The sequence below is a fragment of the Lynx rufus genome, unplaced genomic scaffold, assembly GCF_022079265.1.
Source record: "Lynx rufus isolate CCGP_SWC_20201006 ecotype Redwood Valley unplaced genomic scaffold, mLynRuf1.p SCAF_10, whole genome shotgun sequence".
NCBI lineage: Eukaryota > Metazoa > Chordata > Mammalia > Carnivora > Felidae > Lynx > Lynx rufus.
In genome coordinates this window covers 56,942,276-56,969,614 of record NW_025814824.1, presented here as the reverse complement: position 1 = coordinate 56,969,614, position 27,339 = coordinate 56,942,276, and the positions used below count along the sequence as shown (strand labels likewise).

Sequence of the window (27,339 nt, the reverse complement as noted above, 5' to 3'; positions counted from 1 at the left end):
GAAATGGGAACCCTCTTGCACTGTTGGTGGGAATGCAAACTGGTATAGCCACTCTGGAAAACAGTGTGGAGGTTCCTCAAAAAATTAAAAATAGAACTACCCTATGACCCAGCAATAGCACTACTGGGAATATATCCAAAGGATATAGGGGTGGTGATTCATAGGGGCACATGTACCCCACTGTTTATAGCAGCGCTTTCAACAATAGCCAAATTATGTAAGGGGCCTAAATGTCCATCAACTGATGAATGGATAAAGAAGACGTGGTTTATATATACAATGGAATACTACTTGGCAATGAGAAAGAATGAAATCATGCCATTTGCAGCAACATGGATGGAACTGGAAGGTATTATGCTAAGTGACATAAGTCAGTCAAAGAAAGACAGATGTCATATGTGGAACTTGAGAAACTTAACAGAAGACCATGGGGGAAGAGAACGGGAAAAAAATAGTTACAGAGAGGGAGGGAGGCAAACCATAAGAGACTCTTAAATACAGAAAACAAACTGGGGGTGGAAATGGGTGATGGGCATTGAGGAGGGCGAGGAGGGCACTTGTTGGGATGAGCACTGGGTGTTGTATGTAAGCAATGAATCATGGGAATCTACCCTCAAAACCAAGAGCACACTGTACACACTGTATGTTAACCAATTTGACAATAAATTATATTAAAAAAATAAATGAACACGCACTAGTAAAAAAAAATAAAATAAAATAATTGAATGGAAAGTCTAAAAAAATGTTTATGTATTTTTGAGAGAGAGAGAGAGAGAGAGAGCATGAGTGGGGAAGGGGTATAGAGAGAGGGAGACACAGACCCAAAGCAGGCTCCAGGCTCTGAGCTGTCAGCACAGAGCCCGACACAAGACTTGAACTCGTGAAGCACAAGATCATAACCTGAGCTGAAGTCAGACGCTCAACTCACTGAGCCACCCAGGAACCCCTAAAGTAATTTGTTTTGGAGCAAATAATGCTCCAAAGACCTGTCAATATATTGTCCTTACAAAAAAGGGTACTCCCTTTTAGTTAAAGGTGGCTGCTGTATGCTTGGCTAAAGCTTCAATTTTCAATTTTACATTAATAGAGGCAGCTCTGAACTTCACTTCTAAGCATCACAAACATTTAGAATACAAAAAGTCCAAAGATGGATATTATAAGAAATGCACAAAAGAAATTTCCTTTAAAAATAACAAAAACGGGGTGCCCGAGTGGCTTAGTAGGTTGGGCATCCGACTTCGCTCAAGTCATGATCTCGCAGTTTGTGAGTTTGAGCCCCACATCTGAGTCTGTGCTGACAATGCAGAGCCTGGAGCCTGCTTCAGATTCTGTGTCTCCTCCTCTCTCTGTCCCTCCCATGCTCATGCTCTGTCTCTCAATAATAAATAAACGTTAAAAAACATTTTTTTAAATAAGAAAAATTTTTAAATTTATTTTCCCCCAAATGTCCAAATAATTATGGTCTAGGTAACCATCAGAGTAAAAGCTTTATATGCTCCTTCCTTTGATAAGAATAAGTTCATATAGAACTGTATATCCAAGTGTATGTGCAAGAGACACTCACATGCATCACACACACACCAAGCACATACACCCACAGGGACAGACACACCACTGAGTTTTTATTTTTCTAGGCACTTCATATCCACATGAAGTCTGTCACCTTCCCATCACATTTAATGAATTCCTTCTTTGGAGGCAGGAAGCCTAGTTGAAGACATTCCCTGCCAGGAAGTATCAGGCCACCAGGAAGGAAGACCCACCACTTGCAAGTGGCTTCCCCACTCCCATCTTCTTTGTATGCTTCCATACCATGGCTATGAAGGGTCTAGTCCTGGAGGTGAAGTCAGGCTGCTGAAAGTTGTAGTTCTTGATTTCACCATACCATCTATCAGCCATCTCTTTTCCTGTCTGATCACAGGAGGCATATACCTCTGAACTGGGCACAATGGGACTCTGAGCTGCACTTGAGCATCCTTGGGCTGACCAGGGCCTCTGAATAATGCTGAGCCTCCCAATCAAGCTTCTTGCAGAGCTTCAGTTGAGGGGGACACCATGCTGCTGCTGGTACTTGTTGTGGGCCTTTAGGACCTCATTATTAAACAGCTTGGAAGCTGACTTGCCCATGGCCCACTGCTGCTGTACTGAGCTCTCTCACCTGGCCCTGGGTCGCTGGAGATCAATTCCTGTCTTTATGAATCTGAACAGATGGGCAAATCCAGGTACCTAGAGGGAGTCAGCCCTACTGACAAAAAGAGAACAGTTCTGATTCTAAGAGCCAAAACACACAAAGGTCTAGGAAAAGGAGTAGAAGTTTGGGAGGTGATGGGTTAGTGAGGGATGTGGTACAGAGAAAGAACTCAAAACTAACAGAAACCAGGGGCACCTGGGTGGCTCAGTTGTTAAGCATCCAACTCTTGATTTCAGCTTAGGTCATGATCTCACGGTTTGTGGGTTTGAGCCCCACATCAGGCTTTGCGCTGACAGAGTGGTGCCTGCTTGGGATTCTCTCTCTCCCTCTGTTTGCCTCTCCCCCACTCTCATGCACTTTCTCTCTCTCTCTCTCAAAATAAACAGACTTAAAAAAAAAAAAAAGAAAAGAAAAGAACAAACATAACCCTGTCCAGTGGTCAAGACACCATGAAAAGCTCTATGGCACAGAGCAAGGCCTGCCCTCACCCCCAACACATACACACACATGATTTAGGGCCCCCTTCCTCCTTAATCTACTGTTGGTTAGGCTCATTTTCCTCCTCATACTAGTTCATATAGATATGAAATAAAGCCCTAAGTCTCTGCGTACAGCCCTTTTTTCCTTCACAAACTCTAACCTTGCCCACAGATACTTGCTATCTATGTATGTCAACAGATTCCAAAGCTGTATCTTTAGTTCAGATTGTTGTCATCAACTTCAGACCCATATGTTCAATAATTTGCTAGGTTTCTCTACCTGAGTATTACACTGGTACCTCAAATTCAGCACGTAAAAAGTTAAAACTATTGAGATGCCTTAAAATATATATTCTAATTGTGGACCCAGAAATTTCTCTGGGCAAAGTAAAATCTTCCTCAATGTTTTGTTTTAAAAGATCACTGTGCTTAGAGTCACCAAATTGTTATTTTTCCCTTGGGCCTAAAGTGAAAAAATTCCCATAAAGTCCCACAACCTCTTTATTAAATAAAGGAATGTTAACATTAATCTGTAACAGCAAAAACCTAGAAGCAACCTAAATGTCTTATCTCTAGCTTTAACACAATCCTAAAGAAAATCCTAGAAGGTAGGTTTGTGTGTGAGAGAGAGTGTATAAAAATTGATAAACTGGGGGCGCCTGGGTGGCGCAGTCGGTTAAGCGTCCGACTTCAGCCAGGTCACGATCTCGCGGTCCGGGAGTTCGAGCCCCGCGTCAGGCTCTGGGCTGATGGCTCGGAGCCTGGAGCCTGTTTCCGATACTGTGTCTCCCTCTCTCTCTGCCCCTCCCCCGTTCATGCTCTGTCTCTCTCTGTCCCAAAAATAAATAAACGTTGAAAAAAAAAAATTTTTTTTAAAAATTGATAAACTGATCTTAAAATGTATACAGAGGGGGGTCTGGCTGGCTCCGTCAGTAGAACATATGACTCTTGATCTCAGGGTCATGAGTTTGACCCCACATTTTTTACTTAAAAAAATGTTCAGGGTCGACTGGGTGGCTCAGTCAGTTAAGCATCCAACTTTTAGTTTTGGCTCAGGTTATGATCTCACAGTTCATGAGATTGTGCCCCATATCCAGCTCAGCACTGACAGCACAGAACCTACTTGGGATTCTCTCTTCCTCTGCCCCTCCCTCATTCATGCTTGCACATGGTCTCTCTCTTTCAAAAAAATTTTTTTAATCATTAAAAAATAAAATGTTATATGGAAATGTAATGGCCAAAAATAGTTAATATAATCTTATAATCTTAAAGTTGGAAGACATGGACTACCAGATATCAAAACTTATTACAAAATTATAGCAATGAGGAACACTTGTGATGAACATTTATCTTATAAAAAAGGAGACACTGCAGAGCAGCAGAGCAGTAAGATAAAGGATTGTTTTGTTAACAATTTCCATAACTTGGAAATGCTGCAAAGAAAAGGCAGCAAGGCTAGCCAAAGATGAACTATCAAGGCAATATACTTGTGCTTAACTCATTATCTATTATTGATTAAAGGATAAAACTCTGTGAAGTCACATGTTAACTTATAGATTTTGGTCTGGTAATGATGCAAAGGATTTAGTAGAAAAGGTTATGAGGGCGCCTGGCTGGTTCAGTTGGAAGACCATGTGACTCTTGATCTCAGGGTCATGAGTTCAAGCCCCATGTTGAACGTAGAGATGACTAAAATAAATACATAAATAAATAAACTTAGAAAAAAAAGAAAAGGTTATGGTGTTATTATCCTGTACACACAATCAACTTAACAATGTTATTCTTTCTTACTTTTTTTTTTAAGTAGGCTCTGTATCCAGTGTGGGGCTTGAACTCACCAACCTAAGATCAAGAGTCACATGCTCCACCAACTGAGCCAGACAGGCACCCCATTTAACAATGTCACTATAACATTCTCTTCCTAATGTGGGTGGACCTCATCCAATCAGCTGAAGGCCTGAATAGAACAATAGGACTGAATAAGAGAAAATTTCTCGGGATACCTGGCTGGCTCAGTCCATACAGCATGAGACTTTCTTTTTTTGGTGGGGAGGGGAACAAATGCACTTTATTGCTCTAACCAGCATAACTTGGCAGTAGGCTTGAGCAGAGCTCTCCTATCTGTCCTGGCTCCCATTTTCTTTCTCCTGGGAGTTTGTGATTCACCCCCAGGGTAGAAGAGTGTCCTGGGCAGGGGTCTCAGGCAGAACTAGGATAAAAAATACAGAGTTGGGATCTGAAAGGGGACCAGGGTGAAGCAGAAAACATTACCAGATCATCCAAATAAAAAGTCTATCAGGGCAGAAGTGAGGATGTATCCCCACACGGGTCCCTCTGCCCTTGCCAGAAAAGGGAGGGGGAAGGAGGCTTCTGCTAGAGGCTTCCTGCTGTGCCCTTCATGCCATCAGCATCTTCCAGATGTTGTCCTCAGCTTCTTTCACACTCCACTCCATGTAGGATTTTTTCTGTTTCAATTCTTTAATTTGTTTCTTCTGCTATTCTCTGTTTCTCTAACAGATGATTGTTAATTACCTCCTTGGAATGAAGAATAAACATTCTTCCTACACTTTCAAACATGTTAGTCTCATCTACCAAAGTCATAATCTCTGCACCTGTAAGATGTCAGCATGCAACTCTTGATCTCAGGGTTGTGAGTTTGAGCCCTGTAGCAGTTGTAGAGATTACTTAAAAATAAAAGCTTCAAGAAAGTGAGAGAAAATTTCTCCCTGATCAGTTCTTTGAACTGTGACATTGGTCCTTTTTCCTGATTTTAGACTCAAACTGAAACAATAGCTCTTCCTGTGTGTTGAGCCTGCTGGCTTTCAGACTGGAATTTCATTGTCAGGTTTTTGGTTCTCACGCCTTTGAACTGGGATTGGACCTACACCATCACTTCTTCTGGGTCTCCAGTTTGCTGGCTAAAGATCTTGGGACTTATTAGCCTCCATAATCCTGTGAGCCAGTTCCTTATAGTAAAATCTCTCTATCTCTATCCCTGTGTGTGTGTGTGTGTGTGTGTGTGTGTGTGTGTATCTCACCCCTCACCAGAGCTCTAATATAATACCTAATTTCCTTAAATGCTCATTAAACATGCTTTACCATACTGCTTATTCCGTCATTAATAAGTTAAATAAATCTTTGGCATGTTTTTCATTCTATATTCTTTTTTTTTTTTTTTCAACGTTTATTTATTTTGGGGACAGAGAGAGACAGAGCATGAACAGGGGAGGGGCAGAGAGAGAGGGAGACACAGAATTGGAAACAGGCTCCAGGCTCCGAGCCATCAGCCCAGAGCCTGACGCGGGGCTCGAACTCCCGGACCGCGAGATCGTGACCTGGCTGAAGTCGGACGCTTAACCGACTGCGCCACCCAGGCGCCCCTCATTCTATATTCTTATAAGAATCTTGCTTTTAACTTTTTGGAATTTGTACTCTAACAATGTTTTCAACAAAAAGTGTGGGATAGGGGCGCCTGGGTGGCTCAGTCGGTTGAGCGTCCGACTTCAGCTCAGGTCACGATCTCACGGGTTGTGAGTTCGAGCCCCGCGTCAGGCTCTGGGCTGATGCCTCGGAGCCTGGAGCCTGCTTCCGATTCTGTGTCTCCCTCTCCCTCTGCCCCTCCCCCATTCATGCTCTGTCTCTCTCTGTCTCAAAAATAAATAAACATTAAAAAAAAAAATTAAAAAAAAAAAAGTGTGGGATAACCATATAGGAAAAAAATGAATATTGACTTCTACCTCACACCATACACAAAATCTATTGCAGATGACTTATAAAAAATAAAATAATAGAGTTTCTAGACAATGACATAAGAGAATATATTCATTACCTTGGGATAGGCAAATACTTCTTAAACAGGCATAAAACACATTATACACAAACAATAAAATAAATTAGACTATATTAAAGTGAAGAACTTTAGTTCATTGAAAAACACCACTAAGAAAACAAAAAAGTAAGCTACAGATAATTCTTTCTAACAAAAGAATCCTATCCAAAATATATAAAGAGCTCATACAAATAGAAAAAATACAGAGAACCATATAAAAAAACAGGCCAAGGACCTGACCAGGCAAGTCAGAAAAGATAACCAATAGACATATGAAAAGGTGTCCTACTTTACTGGATATCAGGGAAATGCTAACTATGGCCACAGTGAGATACCACTACATATATACTAGAATAACTGAAACTAGAAAGACTGACAATGCCAAGAGTTGTCAAGGAAGTGAAGAAACTAGACTTCTCATATATTGTTGGAGGAATGTGAACCGTTATAATCTCTTTAGGAAAAATATTGGCAATATCTACTGAAGCTAAACACATACTGCCCTATTACTCAGCAGTTACACTCCTAGGTATATATCCAATAGAAATACATGTATATTAGTCAATAAATTTATTTTTTTAACGAAGAGGAAAAATTAATACCAATTTGGAATAGTGGCAAACTCTGAGGAGAGAAGATGAAGAGCAAGGGGGAGAATGGAATGAGATTAGGAAGGAGTAGATAAAAGCCCAACCTATCTGAAATATTAATTTCCTTAAGAGAATTTGAAGCAAATGTGGTGGAATATTGGAATTTGATAGAGCTGTGTGAGAAGAATGTGGATGTTTGACATAGTATTCTTTATAACTTTCTGTATGCCTAAAATATTTCATAAAGACAGTTTTATTTTGTATTTTTCTTTGATTTTAATTTTTTAAAGTTTATTTATTTAGCTTGAGAGAAAGAGAAAGTGTGAATGGGGGAGGGGTCGAGGGAAGAAAGGGACAGAGAGAATCCCAAGCAGGGCTCAATCCCATGAACCCTGAGATCATGACCTGAGCTGAAGTCAGAAGCTTAACCAACTGCCCCTTAATTTTTTTTTTTTTTTTAATGTAAGCTCTATAGCCAACATGAGACTCCAACTCATAACCCTGAGATCAAGAGTCACATGCTCTGCCAACTGAGCCAGCCAGGCACTCCTCATAAAGAAATTTTTTTTAATCTTATAGAATTCTCCCAGAATGTTTAGGAGTCATTGATTTAAAATAAAAACTTGTGGGGCACCTGGGTGGCTCAGTGGGTTGAACCTCTGACTTCAGCTCAAGTCATGATCTCCCAGTTTGACTTTGAGCCCCACACCAGCCGGGTTGATTACTGTCAGCACAGAGCCTACTTCGGATCTTCTGTCCCCCCTCCCTGCCCCTCCCCCATTTGCCCTCTCCCAAAAAGTAAATAAAATATATTTTTTTTAATAAAATAAAATAGGGGCTCCTGGGTGTTAAGTGTCTGACTTTGGTTCAGGTCATGATCTCGCAGTTCAGGAGTCTGAGCCCCATGTCGGGCTCTGTGCTGACAGATCAGAGCCTGGAGCCTGCTTCAGATTGTGTGTGTCTCTCTCTCTGCCTCTCCCTTACTCGCACTCTATCTTTCTCTCAAAATAAATAAATATCTCTCTCTCAAAATAAATACATAAACATTAAAAAATAATAAAAAATAAAATAATGAAATAAAATAAAAACTTGTAATATGAATATACAGTATAATGCCAATATTGTGTATGTAAACATACCACATACACACGCATAGATTGATATGATGTAATGAAACTATCTCAGGAGTCTTCCTCCCGAAAACCTAGAATCATAAAAACATCAGACAAATCCCAACTGAAAGACATTCTATAAAATACCTGAGGGTAAAACTATCAAGGTCATCAAAAACAAGGAAGTCTGAGAAAATGTCACAGCCAAGAGAAGCTTGAGGAGACAAGAGAACTAATGCAATGTGCCATGCTGGATGAGATCCTAAAACAGAAAAAAAGCATAAGTTAAAAACTAAGGAAATCTGAATAAGGTATGGACTTTAGTTAATGATAATGTATCAATATCAGTTATTAATTGTAACAGAGGAACCATGCTAATTTAAATGTTAATAAATTTAACATTTATTATATGGAAACTGTATATGGAGAGGGGTATATGGAAATTGTATTATCTTCATAAGTTTTCTGTAAATCTAAAATTGCTCTAAAATAAAATTTATTTTTTTAAGTCAAGTAATTTAGCCAAATTCATACACCTAGTAAATACCCAATACCCAAAATTCAGAGGCCAACACAAATGACTACAAACCCTATGCTTTTTCCACCACCCAAATCCACTTCCAACTTACTACCAACTTCCACTACCCAAACCCTTCCAACTTACTCTTTCTAGGTATTTGTATAACGACCTTAACAAGTTCCTTGAGAATAGAGAAAAAAGCTTTTTTTCTTCTTCTTCTTTGCGTACCACTGGTGTTCAGTAAGTCAGCTTAAATTCACTACTCACGGGAAAAAAGTCACAAAAACCTAAAGACTCTGTGATTTTCAGAGAATCTTATCAGGTTCAACCCACCATCTATACAGCCAGCTCCTCAGAGAGGCCGGATAGGCCCTGGGCGGAGGGCCCTTCAGTTCTGCAAGGGTCCTGTGCTGCCATCTACAGGTAGCTGGAAAGAGTTGACACACACCCTCTCCCCTCCCCCCCCAACCCCCGCCCCACTGCTGTATCTCAGCAATTAGTAAATCAGAGAGAAGTCTCAAGCGCTAATTAAATTACAGAACATATTTATCAGATAGTTCACTTGACACTTGTATAAAGTAGAGACCCTACTTCTCTCCGGCGACTGAAGGTTCTTCTAACTCCGTATTAACATTTAGTCTCCTAAAATTCACAGAATTCCTTGCTGACTCACCTCCACAGATACAGATCTGGCTGGCTATTACTCCACACCTCCTAGAACTCAGATTCTCCCGCACAGAGTAGGCTGCAGACACTTGCTCAATCCCACAGACTTGAGTTCCCACCAACCAGATTCTCTCATCTTCACCGACCCCTGGGACTCCTTGCACTATCTTGCAAACCCCCAGACCTCCCCCATTAGGGCAAATGTGCGCGCGAACCCAGACGTCACCACAAAAAGGCTCAAGTTCCGCGGGCAGCTCACACCAGCGCGAAAGCTTGGGGAGAGCCCCAGTCTCAGGCTCAGTGCCCTCAGGCTAGCGCTTTGATGCCAGCTCCGACTCCCCAACCCCCCCCCCGCCCGATCCGGTCAGTCTAGGCCGGCACCCAGGCCAAGGCCCCGCCCCTGTAGACCTGTCATCACAGAAGCCGCACGTGGCCGGGGTGGGACCTCAGGCGACCTGCAGCCATCACTTTGTCTCCTCCGCCATCCATTGGGGCCGTCGCCGCCAATCAGAGCCAGCGGATCCGGCAGGAGCGCCGGCGCCCGGGTGAGGCGAGAGGGAGAAGGGGCGGGGGTGGGAGAGTCCCTGAGACCGACTGGGGCTCGCGGTGGAAAAGGGCCTGGCCTGGGTTCTGCCAGGCTGGAATCCGAGAGAGGGCGGATCCTAGCGAAAGGCGGAGAGACCACAAGGGGGTGGGGACCAAGGAAGGGGCTAGGGACAGGCGGATGTTCTGGGAAGACGCAGAAAAGGCTAGAAGGGGCGGAGCTAGAGAGGGGCGGGGCCTGTGTTACAGGGGAGGAGCCAGAAGAATTAAAGAAACTAGGAAAGGGGCTGGGCCCCGAGAAGGAGGGAGGTGGGACAAGGGAGGGGGTGGGCCTGGGCGTTGCGGGGGCGGGGCTCGGGCAGAAGGGGTGAGGTTTGTAGGCCGAGGCTGCAGCTAGGGCCTCTCTCTAACTGCCTCAACCCCACTACCTCCTCAGGTGCAACGGGACTCACGGAACTACAGGTGTGGGGTGGGGTGCGCGTGGAAGAAGGGACAAGAATGGGGGTGCGCTTGGGCAAACATGAGGTGGGGGCCACGTTAAGGAAGGAGAGAATATGAGGACTGCTGCGGGGGAGGAAGACAGAGTTGGGGGAGGACTTGGGGGCTCACCGTGTGGGTAAGCAGGTGCATTCTCCAGGGTCCCTTGTAAGGGAGTGCTTTGTGGAGGTTGGAGGTACAGTGTGAGAGGGCAAGTCTGTCTGATGTGGAGGGTTGGAGCCTGGCTATGCTTGAGGGGGAGGGGATGTGAAGTGCTTTGGGGAAAGCAGGTGCTGTATGATGAAGAGCTGGTGGTCCAGAGTGTGGGAGAGACAGAGGGACTGTGCAGAGAATGGGCACTATGTGAGGGAAAGAGGCTGTAGGCCCCAAATGAGGGGGGAAGAACCCCTAGTGCTTTGAGAAAGTCTCCTGGCTTTGTAGAGACTCCAGGAAGAGGTTTGTGTACTGTGTTCTAGGAATGGCATGATGGGATTAGTGGGATGAAGAAACCAGTCCATAGTGCTCCTGGCTCCTTGGCTCCTAATTACACCTTCAGGCCTGAGCACTCTTAGGGAGGATCCAGGCCCCACTTGCTGCTAGGTCTTCTGTGACTGTCTCCTCAGTCTGCTTTGGATCTGGCTGGCTGAGACTGGAGTTTCTTCCCCTAGCTGGTGTTCCTGTTAACCCCCACTCTAGTTCCTGTTCCTCCCAGAAGGCTGCCTTCGTCCCTGTCTTCCCCCTCCCCCACTTTGCCCTGCCCTCTGCTCTGGGTGTGCTCATTTCCCACTTCCTTCCTCGCCCTGGGGCCTGGCCTGGGACTTGCCCGTCTAGGAGCTTTGTGCTCAATGGCCACAGGACCTAGTAACCAGCTGCAAGGCCCAGACCTCATCCCACTACTGCCAAGATCTCTCCCAACAGCCTCCACAAGTGACTGGCAGCTACATTTTTACCACTGGCCACAAAGTTATTTTCCCCACCCTTTTCCTTCTCCTGGGTGGGGAACCCTAGAACCCTCAAAAATCGGCTTCTGTGGGAAAGGTGGAAATTATTGAGTCTTTGATGTTTGTTTTGAGAGGTGAACTACTATTGCAGGCTGAACTCCAGAAGGGATATGAGGTTCCAGCCTCAGCTGGAAGAGGAAGAGAGAATAGCTCCCCCCACTCCCGGCTGGGAGGCTGATGGTCAGAACTGATACTAGGGCCTAATCCTCTTGGGAGTTCCTCAGGTTCCCTGAGGGGACTTGATATAGTGCCAAAGTTCTGTTTGTCCCTGGGCTAGTTGAGAGACTGAAAAAAGGCCTGCCTTCCACACAGTGGCTGGATGAGTATGACAGTGTTACTGAAAGGGGCCCCAAGCCAACCCTCCTCCTAGCTGAGAGACTGGCTGGGGAGGGAGGGGGTGCTGAGGCCAGACAAAGCCGTAGGGTAGGGTGGGGTAAGGGAGGGCAGGCTGAAGCCTTTTGAGGAGGAGCTGATTGCTATGGCAACACAGCTTCCCAGACTGTCTCTCAGAGAGGCGGGCCTAGGGCAAACACTCCAGCTTCCTAAGGACTGAGGCATTTGTATGAGTGGGTGGGGCGTAAAGAGAAAGGGCATCAGTTTGCTGTGCTGAGGCTGGAGTGTATAGCTTCTCTGCTTCAATACAAGCAGGAGAGCATTCAGAAACTTGTGTCCATCCTCTGAAAATGGATTTGAGTGAACAATAGCCATTAGAATCATAGCAGTATAAGGCCAGAGTTGCAGAAGCCCTCAACTATAGTTTATACAAACCTCTAATCTTACAGGGTTGAAAATTTACAGCCAAAGACACTGTGACTTTCTCTGGTCTCACAGTGAAAGAGCAGGTATTAGGACCTATGTCTTCTGTTTGCTGTTCCCTCAGCCCAGGGCTCATCATTTCTTTCAGCCAACGTTTATTGAGCAGCTATTATGTGCCAGGCACTGAGGTTGATTCTGGGAATACCAGCATGAACAAAACAACATTGCTGCTCTCCTATAGCTTCCATTCTAACGAGGAGAAAGAAATGCATGTGTGTGTGAGGGGGGGCACCTGGTGATAACTGCTATGAAAAAAATAAAGGACAGCAGCTAAATAAGGCCTCTTGATTGTACCATGCTGCTTTCCTAGGGCACACGGAGGCCTAGAACATCTTTGATCCTTCCCACTGAGCTACTGCCCCCCTGCCCTTTGCAGGTAACTGAGGCCTTGGTCTATGTTAGTGGCAGTAAGACAGAACTTACTGCCTGTTCTCTGGGGTCATCAAGGGACTATCACTTTCCTGTAGTGTTCTGTGTCTATTTGTCTTCCTAGTAAGTTTTTACTAAAGGAAGTAAGCTCTTGCTTTTTGCAATTTTGTTCAGAATTTTGAAAATTTCCTGAATCCTATTCCTTAGCATTAGGGAACCAACAAATAAATCAGTCCATGGCAAATGGAAATGGATTCTTTTTCAGGGTTTTTCTCTCTGGTCTGAGGTGAGAAGAAGGGAGCCTAGAGGAAGGGTTCCTTACTTGTCCTTCCTTTTTTTTTTTTAATTTTTCTTTATGTTTATTTATTTTTGAGAGAGAGAGAGAGCATGAATGGCAGAAGGGCAGAGAAAGAGGGAGACACAGAATCCAAAGCAGGTTCCAGGCTCTGAGCTGTTAGCACAGAGCCCACTCAACAGATTGAGCCACCCAAGCGCCCCTCTTACTTGTCCTTCCTGAATCTAGTGCACAAGGAGGAAGTAGGGAAAGGGGAGCCTTTTTTTTTTTTTTTTTTTTTTTTTTTTTTTTTTTTTTTTACTATCCAGTGACAACCTCAGGGCCCTTGGGGCCTACAGCACAGGCAAGGTAGAAACAAGGACCTTGGGCCTTCTGTAGCCTCTGAACTATGGAAGAATGGACTCCCCTTCTAGAGGCATAATTGGCAACCTGCCCTAGCCTATGCCAATTCTCCAGGCTTTGGTTTGAGTCTTCCCTCTTTTGACTCTGGTATTTCCTTGCTTCTGTGGAAGACTGACAGAAAAATCTTCCTAAGTTTGGAAACTAACTTGTCAACAAGTTCAGAGGAAAAGGTACCTATTTTCTTAGCTTACCCCTAAAGCAGCCCCTGTAAAGAGCATCTTTTAATGCTTACTCCTTATAGAGGTTTCCATCCTGGTCATTTAAAGAATAGGTCATTTAAAGAATTAGGAATGCTGGTTCTGCTGCCACTTAGTTTGGCTGTTTCTGGGCCCAGCCTAGAGCCCAGTGACTCAGGGGGAGGGTGGGGAGTTTCGAGGGAGCTGTGAGTCATGGAAGGGAGCTCCATCACAAGAGTTGGGCACATCCCCCCACTCATGGCAGAAGCCTTTCTATCCCACTTCCCCTGGGTGCTCCGTCTCCTATGAATAGAAAGAATACTGTAGAAGGAATGAAGCAGCCTGATCTCAGAATGGTAGTTCAGAGACACAAAAAAAGATGTTTAGGTCCCTGAATTAAAATGTATCCCTATCTCAGGAATTCTTGAGGCCCCTCTAACGAAGGCAAAAGAAAATTAATAAAAAGTAAGAGAAGGAAGAATACCATTTCTCAATGGAAGGAGATAAGATCCCACTTCAGAACTTTTTCATCTGCTCTGGCATAAAGGAAGCTTTCTAGACTTCAGCAGTACTCTGGTGTTTGAAGCTCAGGTTTGCAAGAAAGGGAGAGATGAATGAGAGTGGGGATATTTGGGGTCTGGTGAGGGAAGAGCAGGCTGATTTTGGAGATTGTGGAACTTTGTCTTTGAAAGCCCTAGGGCGTCCTATTAAACACCTTCGGAAAAGGAAGGGCGGAGGTGAGCAGTGGGAGGCCTACACCTTTGAAAGGGTTAAATTGGCAGGGCTGGGAGATCCTTTGGATTCCTGCAGTTGAGGGGTTAAAGAGATGGGCGGGGCGACACGGGTAGGCCTGCCCCCTTGTGGACCAATGGGCGTGTGTCTCTTGGAGGGGGCGTGCCTCACACTTGAGGTCGTGGAGAGGCTGGACTCCTATGGGCCAATGAATACGGTCGCTGCCCGCGGAGGGCGTGGTCTTAGGGGGGCGTGGCGGCCACGGCCGCCGCGGCGGGGGTGTTGGGGCGCTGGGCGGGGCGGGCGGCCCCATCAGCTGGTAGGAAATGGCCTGTGAGTCAGAGGGGCAGCGGAGTCGACAGCACTGAGCCGGGGCGGCCACGGGGAGGGACAGTCGCGGGGAGGGGTGCGGCAGCGGCTGGGGGGCTGCGGGCGCCAGGTCCCGCTAGTGTTGCACACGAAGCTGAACAGAGAACAGCCTAGCAAAGCAGGGCTCTGCGTGAGCCACCCTTTGTCTGGGTTGGGGGCCCGTGGCGGGGAGGACCCGGGATTCGAGGGGAGGGACCGGGACGGGACGGAAGGGCCCGGAGCAGCGGCCGCCGCGGCGGAGCCAATTTAAGAGCGGGGTGAGTGTGTGCTAGGGGGAAAGAGCAAATCTCCGAAGCTCCAGTATGGAATGGGGCCTGTCCCAGGCTCTGGGGAGGAGAGGGGTGAGAATGGACCTGGGAGACTAAGTAGGGGTTGGGGGCATCATCCAGAACAAGGAGTCCAGCGGAAGGGGTGAGTCTGCTGGACTCAGTTTGGAGGAGGTGCTGACATCTGGTCTCTCCATTAAGGGTAGAGGGCTTTAGGTCAGCAGTCAAGGGGTGGGTTAGAGACCAGAGGTTGACCTTCCTACCCATAGTGGTGGTCCATGGGAGTAGCTCCGCTAGTTTGTGTGGACATGTATAGGAACAAAATGTGGAGTAGCTGGCAGTTCTCTCTGAACAGGATGAGGGTAGAAAGCACATGGAGAGGAATTCTCCTTCCTGCCACCCTGCTAGATCAATGTAGAAATAGATACCTTTAATACTGAAGGAAAGGGGAGAGTGAGTCTGGGAGTTGTACCTGTACCAATACCCACCTACCCCACCTCCCAGGCCTAGCAGGTGTCTGAGGTACAGAACCCATGGTATTCTGGGATTTTGTGTTTTTGCTGGCCTTGCTCCTTGAGAATGTTGGGAACTGTAGTCCTTGCCAGCCATAGCCTGGCACAGCTGTTTGATGCCAGCTGCTGCCCACCCCCTGCACAGAGAGTGAGGTTTGGCCTACCCTGCCCCCCTCTTCCACAGTCCTGCCCCATGAGTCAGCTCGAAGCCATGGTCTAGAGCCAGACAGGCTGGGTGGCAGGGAAGTGCGTCTTAGAGCTTCTCATTGACAAGTCAGGAACTTAGAGGGCTCTGGGGTAATGAGCAGATGCCAGGCATGCTGGGGTCAAGTAGGGCATCATGTCATCACCTGCCTTCCCCAGGGCAATGGCTCCAGAGGCCAACTTGGATGACCAGGGGTGGGGTGCTAAGGAAAAGGACCTTCCTCAACCTTGAGTAGAGGAAAGGAAGGTAGAGATGAATACAGGTTGTACCTACCCTCTGACAGTGCTGTCATTGGAGTTCTGCCCTTTCCAGACATCCCACCCACCACAGGGAACCAGAATTTTCTAGGGATCCCATTTCTCACGAGAACTTGGTGAAATAAGGTAATGTGGGGTGCAATGATAAGAACTTGGTGTAGGAGAGCTTTCCAGTCCCCAGTGTGTAAATCTCTCCCTTTCTCCCTGTCCCCCATTTCCACCTCTGTTATTGCTGATTCTCCCTATACAAGTAATCTCTCTACTTCTCTAATTCTGGGAGTTTTTCTCTTCACTGCTAGGACTGATGCCAAGGTCTCTGGGGCTTGCATTCTACTTTTTTGAGTCCTGCCATGTGCTTACTCCCTGTACTTAGAGTTTGGCAGAGGAGCGAACAGAACTATCCTTAAGAACCCCCTGGTCTGTCTAGGAGATTTCTTACCTATAAGAACAAGCAAAATTGTCACTGGGTTGTAGTAGATAGTGACACTGCCTTAGGTGAAGTCTCAGGAGAGAGATGTGGTCTAGGGTGGACAGAGTAGGCTTTCTGGAGGGGATGGCATTTGGCCTAGCCAAGGAGGAAGGATAGGGCTTAGGTAGGTATACAGGGGACATTCTTTGAAGGGGAAAAGATACTGTGGATGGCAGGCAGCATAGGCTACTGCCCAAAGGAGAAGCTTGATCCTGGGACAGTATTTCCTCCCATAAAGGAATATGGCCTTCAATTTGACATTCCTCTCACCCAGTATGGGCTCCTGAGGGTGGACTAGTCAATAAAGAAAGTCTTTAGTCCTGGCAGGAAAACAGTGGTTTGGGTTTTTGGGTGCTGAACATGTGGCTAAGTGGAGAGGTAGTCCTACTTGCTTCCAGCTATCTGACTGCCACTGCCTTATCTCTAGCTTGCAGGGCCTAGGGGGAGGGGAGGTCCTGGAAAGTGCCTTCTGGCATTGCCTTCTCCACTCCCCCTCCACTTGATTAGATTTGTTGCCTCCTGTTAAAGGGACAGACTGCTGGGGGTAATGTGTTTAAGGCCAAAGGGCTGCCTTTGAGCTGACCTGAGGTTTGTATCTGTGAGGAATGCTCCTGGGGTAGGACTTTCTGCAAGACCTCTCCCCTTAGGGCTCCGGAGTAGCATTTGTCCTTTGGAGAGAGACTTTAAGGAAGGAGTTATACAACCTTGACTAGGAGGGCTGAATTCTTACTCTGACCATCTCTCAGTTGGCATTGGAGTTCTCTTGAATCTTGGGGTATTGCATTCCCCCTCACACTCAGGGAAGAAGCCCCTCAGCTGATGGCCCTGATAAATGGTGATCCTGCCACAACTTCTCACCTCCTATTACACTGAACCTAGATCTGCCTCTCTCTGACTCCGTAGGTAACCTAGCTCTCCCCTCTGGGCTCTGGATCCCAAGACTACACCTTCTGTTTCTGAAGAGCTTTTCATATGGGAGCTCTGATAGCCCACAACTGGACAGGAGTCTTACCACTGGCACCAGAGATCCTGGCTTAATGTCTGTTCTCCTTTCCTTAGGGTCCAGCTGAGCCCAAGAGCTGCACGGAATGGTGGCAGTCACCTTGCCAGTGCAGCGGGAATGGACCAGACTGCAAGCTAGGAGAGCAAGGCATCAGTCAGGAAGAGGGAACACACAGCTAGGCTTAAGGCCTCTTCATCGGGGTGAGTGCTGGGGAAAGGGAGGGGAAGCAGGTCCAGTGAGAACCCTGAGCTAAACATGCCATCCTCTCAGAAGTTCTGGGATTGTCCTCTATACTCCATTAATCCATCTGGGGATTTGGACACCTTCACCCCAAGGAAACCCACAAGGTCACCTCTTCAGGCCAGAGGAGGATCTGCAACTCAGGTGGAAGGGAGAAGACCCAATGATTCTTCTGATCACCTTTTCTTCTCTTCTCTTGTACAGATGTCCCCAGGCCCCCCAGCCCAGGCCCAGCATAAAGGCTGTGTGGGGGGGCCCCCCTGACCCAAGGGGGGGCTTCATGCGCCACGTGCAGGCGGAGCCGTCTTCATCCTCAGAACCAGAGGCTGGCCCTTCGCAGCCTGCAGTCAGGCAGGGGGCCCTCCAGGGTGGCCTGCTCATGGGCTACAGCCCAGCAGGGGGGGCAACATCCCCCGGGGTCTACCAGGTATCCATCTTTTCCCCTCCAGCTGGTGCCTCTGAGCCTCACAGGGCCCTGAAACGGCCGGCCCCACCCACTGAGGTTACCAGGGAGCTGAAGAGAGGCCCTGGGCTGGGGGCCAGAGAGGGACTACCCCCTGAAGAACCATCTACTGTGGGGCTACTAGGCCCAGAGGGACTGGGGCTGGGACTGGGTCTGGCCAGCCAGCATTTCTGTCACCATGGCCTCTGTGTTGTGGAACAGGGAGGTAGCTCCACCTCACCTTGGACTTCAGGGGCCCAGAGTCCCCCTTGTCCCCCATCAAATGCTTCCTGCAATAGTTTGCACACCAGAGACTGGGCTTCCCCAGATCCAGGGGCACAGGGGTCCCTGGGGGAGTCCCCAGGGCCAGCCCCTCTGGGCCAGCTGCACACATTTGACACTGATTTGCACAGTCTTGCACAAATAGGGGGTAAGAGCCCAGTGGCTGGGGTGGGCAACGGGGGTAGCCCTTGGCCTAGGGAGTCCCCTAGCACTGCCAATGGGCACAGTCCCGAGCACACACCCCCTGGCCCTGGACCTCCAGGCCCCTGCCCCACCAAGCGAAGGTTGCTTCCTGCTGGAGAAGCCCTGGATGTCAGCTCTGAGGATGAGGGGCCAGCCCCTCGGAGGCGCCGGGGAACCCTGGGCCACCCTCCTGCTGCCAACAGTTCTGATGCCAAAGCCACACCCTTCTGGAGCCATCTGCTGCCTGGGCCCAAGGAGCCTGTGCTGGTAATCCAGGAGAAGGGGATGGTCTATTCTTAAGTAGATATGTGTGTGGGAAAAGGTGAAGGCCTGAGGAGTGGGGGGGGGGGGGGGGGGAGGGGGGTCCAGATGTTCCTTTGAGAGCTTGTAATGAGGTCCTGCTTCCAAACATGCCTGACCTCCACCCAATCTTTTTCTGTAATCTTTCCTTTCCATAGGACCCAACAGACTGCAGTCCCATGGGGCGGAGGCTGAAAGGTGCCCGTCGCCTGAAGCTGTAAGTGATCAGCTTCTTCCTCTGCTCTATCCCTGCAAGTGGGGCAAAAGTCTATAATCCTTTTTCTGACTGCAGGGTAGGGGAACCCAGGGCAGGAGCCCTTGATGGTGGCAAAGGGTGAGCCCAAGGACATGAGTAAGCATACCAGAATACTTCAAGCCAATGTACTGTGTGTCCCTCCCCTACCAGGAGCTCCCTTCGAAGCCTCCGGAAGGGGCCAGGCCTGCTGAGCCCCCCCAGTGCCTCCCCTGTTCCTACCCCTGCTGTCAGCCGTACCCTGCTTGGCAACTTTGAGGTAGTTCCCCTTGGATTCTGTGACTGGGGGCCTTGGGGAAAGTGAGATGGTAGAGTGTGGCCTGGATGGGTAAGGAAAATAGCTGGCATCTGTCTCATAATATGCTTTCCCCATCTCAACCCCAGGAATCATTGCTGCGAGGACGCTTTGCACCATCTGGCCACATTGAGGGCTTCACGGCAGAGATTGGAGCTAGTGGATCCTACTGCCCCCAGCATGTCACCCTGCCTGTCACTGTCACCTTCTTTGATGTTTCTGAGCAAAATGCCCCGGCTCCCTTCCTGGTATGACCTGACCTCAACCCAAAGTTAGCTTGTGAGGAGGGTGAGGGATGGATAGCAGGAAGGATTCTTTAGGTGTTCTCACCTAGGAGAGAGTTCAGAGCCTGGTGGGGAGAACTCTAGTGTGGGGCAAGGGCTAGGCCCAGAGTAAGAGATTATGGAGATGGATGAGTATTCAAAGCTCTCCTAGACCCCATCTTAGCTGATGGCTCCATGACCTTCCTAGGGTGTCGTGGACCTGAATCCCCTGGGGAGGAAGGGTTACAGCGTGCCCAAGATGGGCACCATCCAAGTGGTAAGTTTTCCCTGAGGGGCAGTGGGAGTGGGGAGAGGAAAACAGCCCCTAGGCCCTACCAACTTTGCCTGTCCTGCCCCCAGACCTTATTTAACCCCAACCAGACTGTGGTGAAGATGTTCCTTGTGACCTTTGACTTCTCGGACATGCCTGCTGCCCACATGACCTTCCTGCGCCATCGCCTCTTTTTGGTGCCTGTGGGTGAGGAGGGAAATGCTAGCCCCACCTGCCGTCTCCTCTGCTACTTGCTGCACCTCAGGTGAGGACAGGGCCCTGGGGCAGCTGGGGAGGCCCAGGGAAAGGATTTTCCCCACCCCAGGTTATCTGGCTTATCTACTATCTGGATTCTTTCTTTGATCACCCTGTTGTCCCCCAGGTTCCGGAGCTCCCGCTCAGGCCGCTTAAGCCTGCATGGAGACATCCGCCTGCTTTTTTCCCGCCGGAGCCTGGAACTGGACACAGGGCTCCCCTACGAACTGCAGGCAGTGACTGAGTCCCCTCACAATCCACGTTATTCACCTTTGCCCTGATTGCCAGTGCCCTGAACCCATGTGGGCCAAGTACCTACCCATCCTGCTCCATCCTGGACAGAGCAAATACGTGGAAAGGTGGCAAAAGACCCTTTAGGCTTGAATTAAAGCCCTCACCATGCTCATGCCCAAATCGATTATTTGGGTGTTTAAAGCCTCTGATCCTTACCACACTCTGCTCTACTCTGGGTACTCCATGTGCCTCCCACTCCCTTGGATTTCCCAGGCCAACTTAGGTAGTGGGGAGACAAGGAGCTACCCTGAGGTTGTCTAAAGTTCCCAGGCAAGTCATGCCAGCGTTGCCTCCCTGTCCTGGGCAGGGGCCACTTATTATTTTATTTATTTTTAATTTATAATTTATTCAAATTGGATTGCCTTGGTAACCTCCCAAACCTGATAATTGGCATTGCCCCTCATCCTTTCCCACTCTCAGATATTGCTCCAAGCTCAGGAGTTGAAGAAGCTGATGTGGGGGTTGGGGGAGAACTGTTCTTTCTCAGCTGAGGGCAGAGAGGTTATCCCAGAAGGACTGAGTCCCTAGCCAAAGACTCAGCTTCCCCTGTCCTTCCCTATACCTTCCCTATACCTTTCACTTCCCCTACCCTCTGACCCCTCTCTGAAAGCCAACTTGTGTGTGTGTGTGTGTGTGTGTCCACGTGTCCGCGCACACACGCACACACATACAAGCTTTTATTTATGTGGTGTGTGTGAGAAAGAGAGCTTGCATGCATGCACACACACAGAGGTTAACCATGCCTGATCTAAGACTCCAGACTCCAGTTGACCCTCTCCTCCTGCCTGTGTCTCCTTGCTTTGGGGTCCTGACTGAGGAAGGTGTACTGGGGGCAGAGTCAGGGCCAAGGACTGGGGTGCCTCCTCTCACCTGGCCAGACTCTGACCCACCTACCTCAGCTGGGATGAGGGGCACACCTCAAACTCAGTCATGTGATTTCCCAACTACCCCATTCCCCACACCAGACTCTGACCCAGCCTTAGTCCTGACTCCTGGGGCTGGCTGAGGGGAACAAGCAATTGCTTGAAACTTGAACAAAAAAAAAAAAGAAAGAAAGAAAAGAAAAGAAAGAAAAAAAGAAAGAAGAAAGAAAAATGAAAAAATTGTACCTGGTACTTTTTTTCAGGAAACAACAACAATAAAGAAAGAATAAATTCTTGTTTGGAAACTTGAGCTAAAACCTACTTTTTCTGTTGGGGAGAATATGGGAATGGGGATGGAGGGTCTAACTGGAGCTCAGACTCTGCCCTTTCTCTGAGGGGCCTGAGGTCTGAGGCCATGAGGTCTTAGGCAAGGCCCTAATGATTCTTAGGATCTGGTCTTGCTCTTTTCAGATAATGGGGTGGGGTGGGGTGGTGAGAAAGGTTCAGCCTTAAAAGCTGAGCTCTCTGAATGTGGATCTACATTCCCAAACTAGTTCTATTGTTACCGATTTTAGCACCTCTGAACTTAAGTGCCCTGAAATGTAAAATGGGGGTGATTCTGCAAGTCTCTTAAAAGATGTGCCAGACATCAGGGATGTGTGCAGAGTGACATGATCCAGAGAAGCCTGAATGTAGGGGCTATGTGCTGGACTCTGTAAGGGGATCAGGCCTGATAGACTGACTAGGAAGAGGTAGAAAAAGCTACGGTGCCTGGGGAGAAGAGGGGAGGGGGAAATCTCAGTCCAATCACCAGGCAATGTTAGGCCCAATCACTATGGCAACGGGAATGGGGTCAGTCCCCAGTGGGAGGGCTGGGTACAACACAGCAGGACTACCTGACAATGTCACTATGGCAACCATGGCAAAGAGCGCCAATCCCTTGGTCGCTATGGTGACGAAGCCGTTTATACGCTCAGAAGGGTAAACTGAGTCTCGGGTGGAGGTAAGGAACTCGGTGGGAGGTGTTTCTGGGACACTTGCACGCGGAAAATAGACTCCATGGTCACCATGTCCGGGATCTTGAGCTTGATCAAAGAGAACCAGAACAAGTTTCAGCCTTGTGCCTTCTCTAGCTGGTCTACAAATCCCGGGGAACAACTTGATACACGCTTCTGTTCAAGTAAAGCTGATTGGCTGAAGTTGGGGTGGGGGGGCGGGAGAACGGAGACGGCCGGAAGTACGTCTGGGGGAGTGGAAATACGGGAGGAAAGGCTCAGGTCCGGTTTTCTAGAGTGACCTCTCTGCTCACCGTCTCGTTGGTTCCGGAGGTCCTGTGGTCGTGGGAAATGCTGGCGCGCGCTGCGCGGGGCACTGGGGCCCTTTTGCTGAGGGTGAGTGCGAGGGAACCTTCTCCAAGGGTCCTGCCAGAGATCACCTGGATCCTTACCTGGGAAGGAGCAGGATTCTAAGTTTGGGGAGAGAACTAGGGTCAGAGGTCACAGTACCCACGTGAGTTCCTCTCCGAGGACCCTTTAGGGTCGCGGTTTAAGGAGATGCTCTCTGGACAGGCGCCGAGAAGGGCGATGTGGCCCGCCGGCTGGGGTCTCTGCTAATCCTCGTCTTCTCGATAGGGCTCCGTGCAGGCTTCTGGCCGTGCTCCGCGTCGCGCCTCCTCTGGATTGCCCCGAAACACCGTGGTACTGTTTGTGCCGCAGCAAGAGGCCTGGGTGGTAGAGCGAATGGGCCGATTCCACCGGATCCTGGAGCCTGTGAGAACCTCTTCTGCCCACTCAGGGCCACCCTGATGCCGAATTCCCTCACCATATGGGCGGATGGGGTGGGATCTCATTGGAGCCTGCGCCCACTTTTGGCTTTCAGCTCCCCTGGCCAGACCTGGCAGGGCCCAGGCTGCTGAACCCATGTTACCACCTTTGGGTGTTGCTCTAGCATTACACAAGCCCCATTCTTGGGTATCTCCCCTATCAACCCCCTCAGCTCCTGTTGTCTGCTACTCTGCTGGCTCCCATTCTCTTGACTGTCCCCTTTGTTCAGATGTCCCGCCTTGTATTCCCATCTTTTTGGACTTCCCTACCATTGACACGCCCAGCTTTCTGCTTTACTTGGAATGTTCCATATGTTCATTCCATACCCACTCCAGGCCTAGCTTGGATCTCAACCCTACAACCCCCATCCTTCTGAGGACCCATGACTCCTCTTCCCAGGGCTTGAACATCCTCATCCCTGTGTTAGACCGGATCCGATACGTGCAGAGTCTCAAGGAAATTGTCATCAACGTGCCTGAGCAGTCGGCTGTGACTCTCGGTGAGGGGTGCAGGGTGACACGGGTGCCCTGAGACCGTTAGGATGTAGTTGCAGGAGATGCAGAGCTCATGAGAAAGAGCTGATCGGAAATTGGAGGCCTGATTTTCCTCCTTTTCTCTCCTGCTCCTGTACCTATAGACAATGTAACTCTGCAAATCGACGGAGTCCTTTATCTACGTATCATGGACCCATACAAGGTATCTTCTCCTTGGTTTATTCAGCTCCTAAGTTGCTTTTCCCGCTAAAATCCTGCATTCGAGCTTCTTACACTTTCCATGCCCTTTTCAGGCAAGCTATGGTGTGGAGGACCCTGAGTATGCTGTCACACAACTAGCTCAGACGACCATGAGATCAGAGCTTGGCAAACTGTCTCTGGACAAAGTCTTCCGGGTAAGGGGTCTGAGCCAGAGTTACTGTTTGAAGATGCTTCCCTCACACTCTCAGTCCTTTGTGGGAGTCAAGATCAGTCAGTGGCACTTCTCAGCTTAGATCCCTGATGAGTGTGTTGAAGCCATGGAATTTATACCTCTCTTTCTCCAGGAGCGGGAGTCCCTGAATGCTAGCATTGTGGATGCCATCAATCAGGCTGCTGATTGCTGGGGCATTCGCTGCCTCCGTTATGAGATCAAGGATATCCACGTGCCACCCCGGGTGAAAGAGTCCATGCAGATGCAGGTGGGGGCCAGGGAGGGGCGGGGAAGAGGACTTCAGGATGCTCCAGTCTCATGGGGACTTGGACTCCCTTCCCTGTCATGATGGGTACAATTGCAGGTCTGTGTAAGAATTTACTCTGGGTTTTTGTTGATGGGGGTCATTGGGGGTTTCTAGGTGGAGGCAGAGAGGCGGAAACGGGCCACAGTTCTAGAGTCTGAGGGGACCCGAGAGTCAGCCATCAACGTGGCAGAGGGGAAGAAGCAGGCACAGATCCTGGCCTCCGAGGCAGAAAAGGCTGAACAAATAAATCAGGCAGCAGGTCTGCAGAGGGTAGAGGCTGAGGGAGGAGAGGGCTTGGGTTTTTGAGGGTTGGTACTGGGATAGGAGCTTTGAGGTACCCTGACTTCATGAGTAAAGCTCCATCTCTTTTCTTCCAGGAGAGGCCAGTGCAGTTCTGGCCAAGGCCAAGGCTAAGGCTGAAGCTATTCGGATCCTGGCTGCAGCTCTGACACAACATGTGAGAGGCCCCTGGGTGGGGTGGGAGACAAGAATTGACACTGGAAGAGGTTTTCTCATCTACTCTTGGGAGAAGTTCCTGCCTTTGTGGGTTCCGCTGAGCCAGATTACATGATCTCTTGTATTGTGATCTGATTCTCTTTCCAGGAACCTGACTACTCTTTACTCCCCTCCCCTCCACCTACCCACCCATCTCCTTCTCCAAGACTGTGATCTTTGATTTTTTCTGTGGCCACAGAATGGAGATGCAGCAGCCTCACTGACTGTGGCTGAGCAGTATGTCAGTGCGTTCTCCAAACTGGCCAAGGACTCCAACACTATCCTGCTGCCGTCCAACCCTGGCGATGTCACCAGTATGGTGGCTCAGGTTAGAGAACCCTGAGGACCTAGCACAGGACACCAATGCCAGAAACTGAGACCCCTGTCACCACCATCACAACTTAGACACCATAGAGGCCTTCAGAGTAGCCTGAGCCCTAGACCTTCTGTTAGTCTCTGTAGAGAATAAGTTTCTAAGAATGAGACACCTCCCTCACCCCTGGAGATAGGGGAGCTCTTGAGACATCTTTTTTTGGGGGCAGATATATCTGTACCAATATTCTGAGGGTAACCCTGCTCTGATAGTTTTTACGATTCCTAGAATCGACTCTACAGCTTGAGTCTTGCAAGAGAGATAGAAAGGAAAAATAAGTTTATTAGCCCCAGCCTCACTTTCTTTTTAGCTATTGGTGGGTTGGGCTATGCCTTTTGCCATGTGTCCTCATGGCTCTCTCTGTCCCTTTTTTTAGGCCATGGGTGTGTATGGGGCCCTCACCAAAGCCCCAGTGCCCGGGGCCCAGGATTCAGTCTCCAGTGGGAGCAGCAGAGATGTCCAGGGCACAGATGCAAGTCTTGATGAGGAATTTGATCGAGTCAAGCTGAGTTAATGGAGCTGGGCTTGGCCAGGGAGGCTGGGGACAGGGAAACAGCATTCCCATACTCTGGCTCTAGCTTCCCTGCCAAGATTTTGTTATTATTTTTTTATTTGAACTTTAATCATGTAATAAACTTGCCACTGGCAAACCAGAAACTGTCCTCTTTGATTGGGGAATGAAGTTGGGAAAGTCACCAGTGTTTTCCTTGGATGTCCACTTCCATCCTCCAGTTCTCTCAGGTCTGGGGAGCTGATTCCTCCATGACTAAGAGTAAACTTTATGTAAGTCATCCTTTCTGTCTTCAGGAGAAGCTTTGGGATAGGGTGGAGGATTAAGCCATGTGTCTATTGAACTATCAGGGAGTGTAGTCCCCCTTCTTGCTAACTATGGGGATATAAATTTGAGCGGGTATTTGTGGGGATTATTTATTTATTTATTTAAATTTATTATTATTATTATTATTATTATTATTAAATGTTTTATTTATTTTTGAGAGAAATACACACCAAGTGTGAGCGGAGGAGAGGCAGAGAGAGACGGAGACACAGAATCCGAAGCAGGTTCCAGGCTCTTAGCTGTCAGCATAGAGCCTGACATGGGGCTCGAACTCATGAACCATGAGATTATGACCTGAGCTGAAGTCAGACTCTTAACCGACTGAGCCACCTGGGTGCCCCTGTGGGGATTTTTTTTTTTTTTTAAAGTAAGCTCTACACCTAATGTGGGACTTGAACTCAGAACCGCAAGATCAAAAGTAGCCTGCTTTACCGACTGACCCAGTCGGGCACCCCTGGGGGGATTTTTTATGGGAAAGAAAGCTATTCTGGCGGATAGTACTGCTCAGTGTTTAAAGGTTTCTCAGGGACTGTGAACACTCATTCATTCAAAAACATGATGTCTACCATGTGTCAAGCTCAGTGCTAGACAAGCAGTTTAGACCTAGTGGTTCCTGCTTTCACAGAATATCAGGTTGGCAGGGAAGACACAGAGATACAAAGTGCTGAGTGCTAAGATGGAAGAAAATTCTGGTTGAGGGATCCTGCAGGGAGGAGCATGCCAGCTTGTGGGCAGCAAGGTTGCCAACCCTGCCACTGAGCTCAGGCTAGAAAAATTAACACGTTTACCAGGCTAGGGTTTGGTACTAGAATCTGCAAAGGCTCATGGTTCCAGAGAAGTTGGAACATTCAGAGATGTTTGCTGAGACTGAAGGGTGGGTGGGATGTTAGGGGTGTGACTGTATGGCAAGAGCCAGTCATAGGGAGATAGAGTACTGAAGAGTTTGGACTTTAGCTTTAGGATAGGGAGGGGTCCATGAAGGGTTTTTTCTGCCCTCCCATGAAGACTTAGGAAGATTTAGGTAGTCATATTAGTGTTTTAGATAAAGCTGTCCTGTTGCAATGTGGACAGGGTATTTGAAGGAGAGGTGAGAGGCTGAAGGACAGTAAGAAGGCAGCCTCAATCCTGGAGGGTGATGAGGCCTGAACTGAAGTAAGGAGCCATTGGGATGGAGGTGGAGCGATGACATTTTTCAACATATGTCTGAATTAGAATTTGTGTATCATTTGATGACTGTTGAACCTCAAATACATGCCAGGCACTAAGGATATAGTAATGAGAAACAATTCCCTGTTCTCAATGAGCTTAAATTTTTTCCTTTAAGATTTTAAAATTTATTTTTAAAGATTTTATTTTTAAGTAATTTCTACACCTAAC

The 27,339-nt window shown here is 48.3% G+C and overlaps 3 protein-coding genes and 1 pseudogene across 6 annotated transcripts in view; 2 read left to right on the top strand and 2 right to left on the bottom strand.

Moving 5' to 3' along the window:
• UNC13B (unc-13 homolog B) overlaps nt 1-9,870 on the bottom strand; it is a 263,053-nt gene extending 253,183 nt beyond the window's left edge. The window contains exon 1 of the mRNA XM_047065931.1: nt 9,796-9,870. Coding sequence (XP_046921887.1) covers nt 9,796-9,802 — 7 coding nt within the window. The 5' untranslated portion in view covers nt 9,803-9,870. The remainder of the gene's footprint in view (nt 1-9,795) is intronic.
• Nucleotides 1,719-2,409, bottom strand: LOC124501625 (Golgi-associated plant pathogenesis-related protein 1-like; annotated as a pseudogene).
• On the top strand, nt 9,871-22,162 carry ATOSB (atos homolog B). 4 transcript variants are annotated; one of them, XM_047065958.1, is made up of 9 exons: nt 9,871-9,932; nt 17,336-17,479; nt 17,724-18,693; nt 18,885-18,943; nt 19,133-19,238; nt 19,364-19,522; nt 19,746-19,814; nt 19,898-20,073; nt 20,191-22,160. In XM_047065958.1, exons 3-9 carry the CDS (start codon nt 17,800-17,802, stop codon nt 20,342-20,344), a joined length of 1,617 nt encoding a protein of 538 aa, XP_046921914.1. In that variant the 5' UTR covers nt 9,871-9,932; nt 17,336-17,479; nt 17,724-17,799; the 3' UTR covers nt 20,345-22,160. The 4 variants fall into 4 exon arrangements, with proteins under 4 accessions (XP_046921914.1, XP_046921921.1, XP_046921898.1 ...); XM_047065965.1 differs by lacking the exon at nt 9,871-9,932 and adding an exon at nt 10,305-10,392 and having other exon boundaries at nt 19,919-20,073; nt 20,191-22,162; XM_047065942.1 differs by lacking the exon at nt 9,871-9,932 and adding an exon at nt 10,305-10,392.
• Nucleotides 22,163-22,490: 328 nt separating this feature from the next.
• On the top strand, nt 22,491-25,781 carry STOML2 (stomatin like 2). Its single transcript, XM_047098685.1, has 10 exons — nt 22,491-22,611; nt 22,852-22,989; nt 23,443-23,542; nt 23,681-23,739; nt 23,831-23,932; nt 24,083-24,217; nt 24,371-24,515; nt 24,634-24,713; nt 24,951-25,079; nt 25,501-25,781. The coding sequence occupies exons 1-10, from the start codon at nt 22,567-22,569 to the stop codon at nt 25,636-25,638; spliced, it is 1,071 nt and encodes a 356-aa protein (XP_046954641.1). The 5' UTR covers nt 22,491-22,566; the 3' UTR covers nt 25,639-25,781.
• The last annotated feature ends 1,558 nt before the right edge of the window (nt 25,782-27,339 follow it).

Excerpts from the sequence above, each read along its gene's own strand:
- STOML2 (XM_047098685.1), top strand. The coding sequence starts at position 22,567 with ATGCTGGCGCGCGCTGCGCGGGGCACTGGGGCCCTTTTGCTGAGG. Across the intron at positions 22,612-22,851 it reads CTGGGGCCCTTTTGCTGAGG|GGCTCCGTGCAGGCTTCTGG; the intron begins GTGAGTGCGAGG and ends TCTTCTCGATAG. Across the intron at positions 24,218-24,370 it reads AAGAGTCCATGCAGATGCAG|GTGGAGGCAGAGAGGCGGAA; the intron begins GTGGGGGCCAGG and ends GGGGGTTTCTAG.
- ATOSB (XM_047065958.1), top strand. The coding sequence starts at position 17,800 with ATGCGCCACGTGCAGGCGGAGCCGTCTTCATCCTCAGAACCAGAGGCT. Across the intron at positions 19,523-19,745 it reads ATGCCCCGGCTCCCTTCCTG|GGTGTCGTGGACCTGAATCC; the intron begins GTATGACCTGAC and ends TGACCTTCCTAG. Across the intron at positions 20,074-20,190 it reads TGCTACTTGCTGCACCTCAG|GTTCCGGAGCTCCCGCTCAG; the intron begins GTGAGGACAGGG and ends GTTGTCCCCCAG.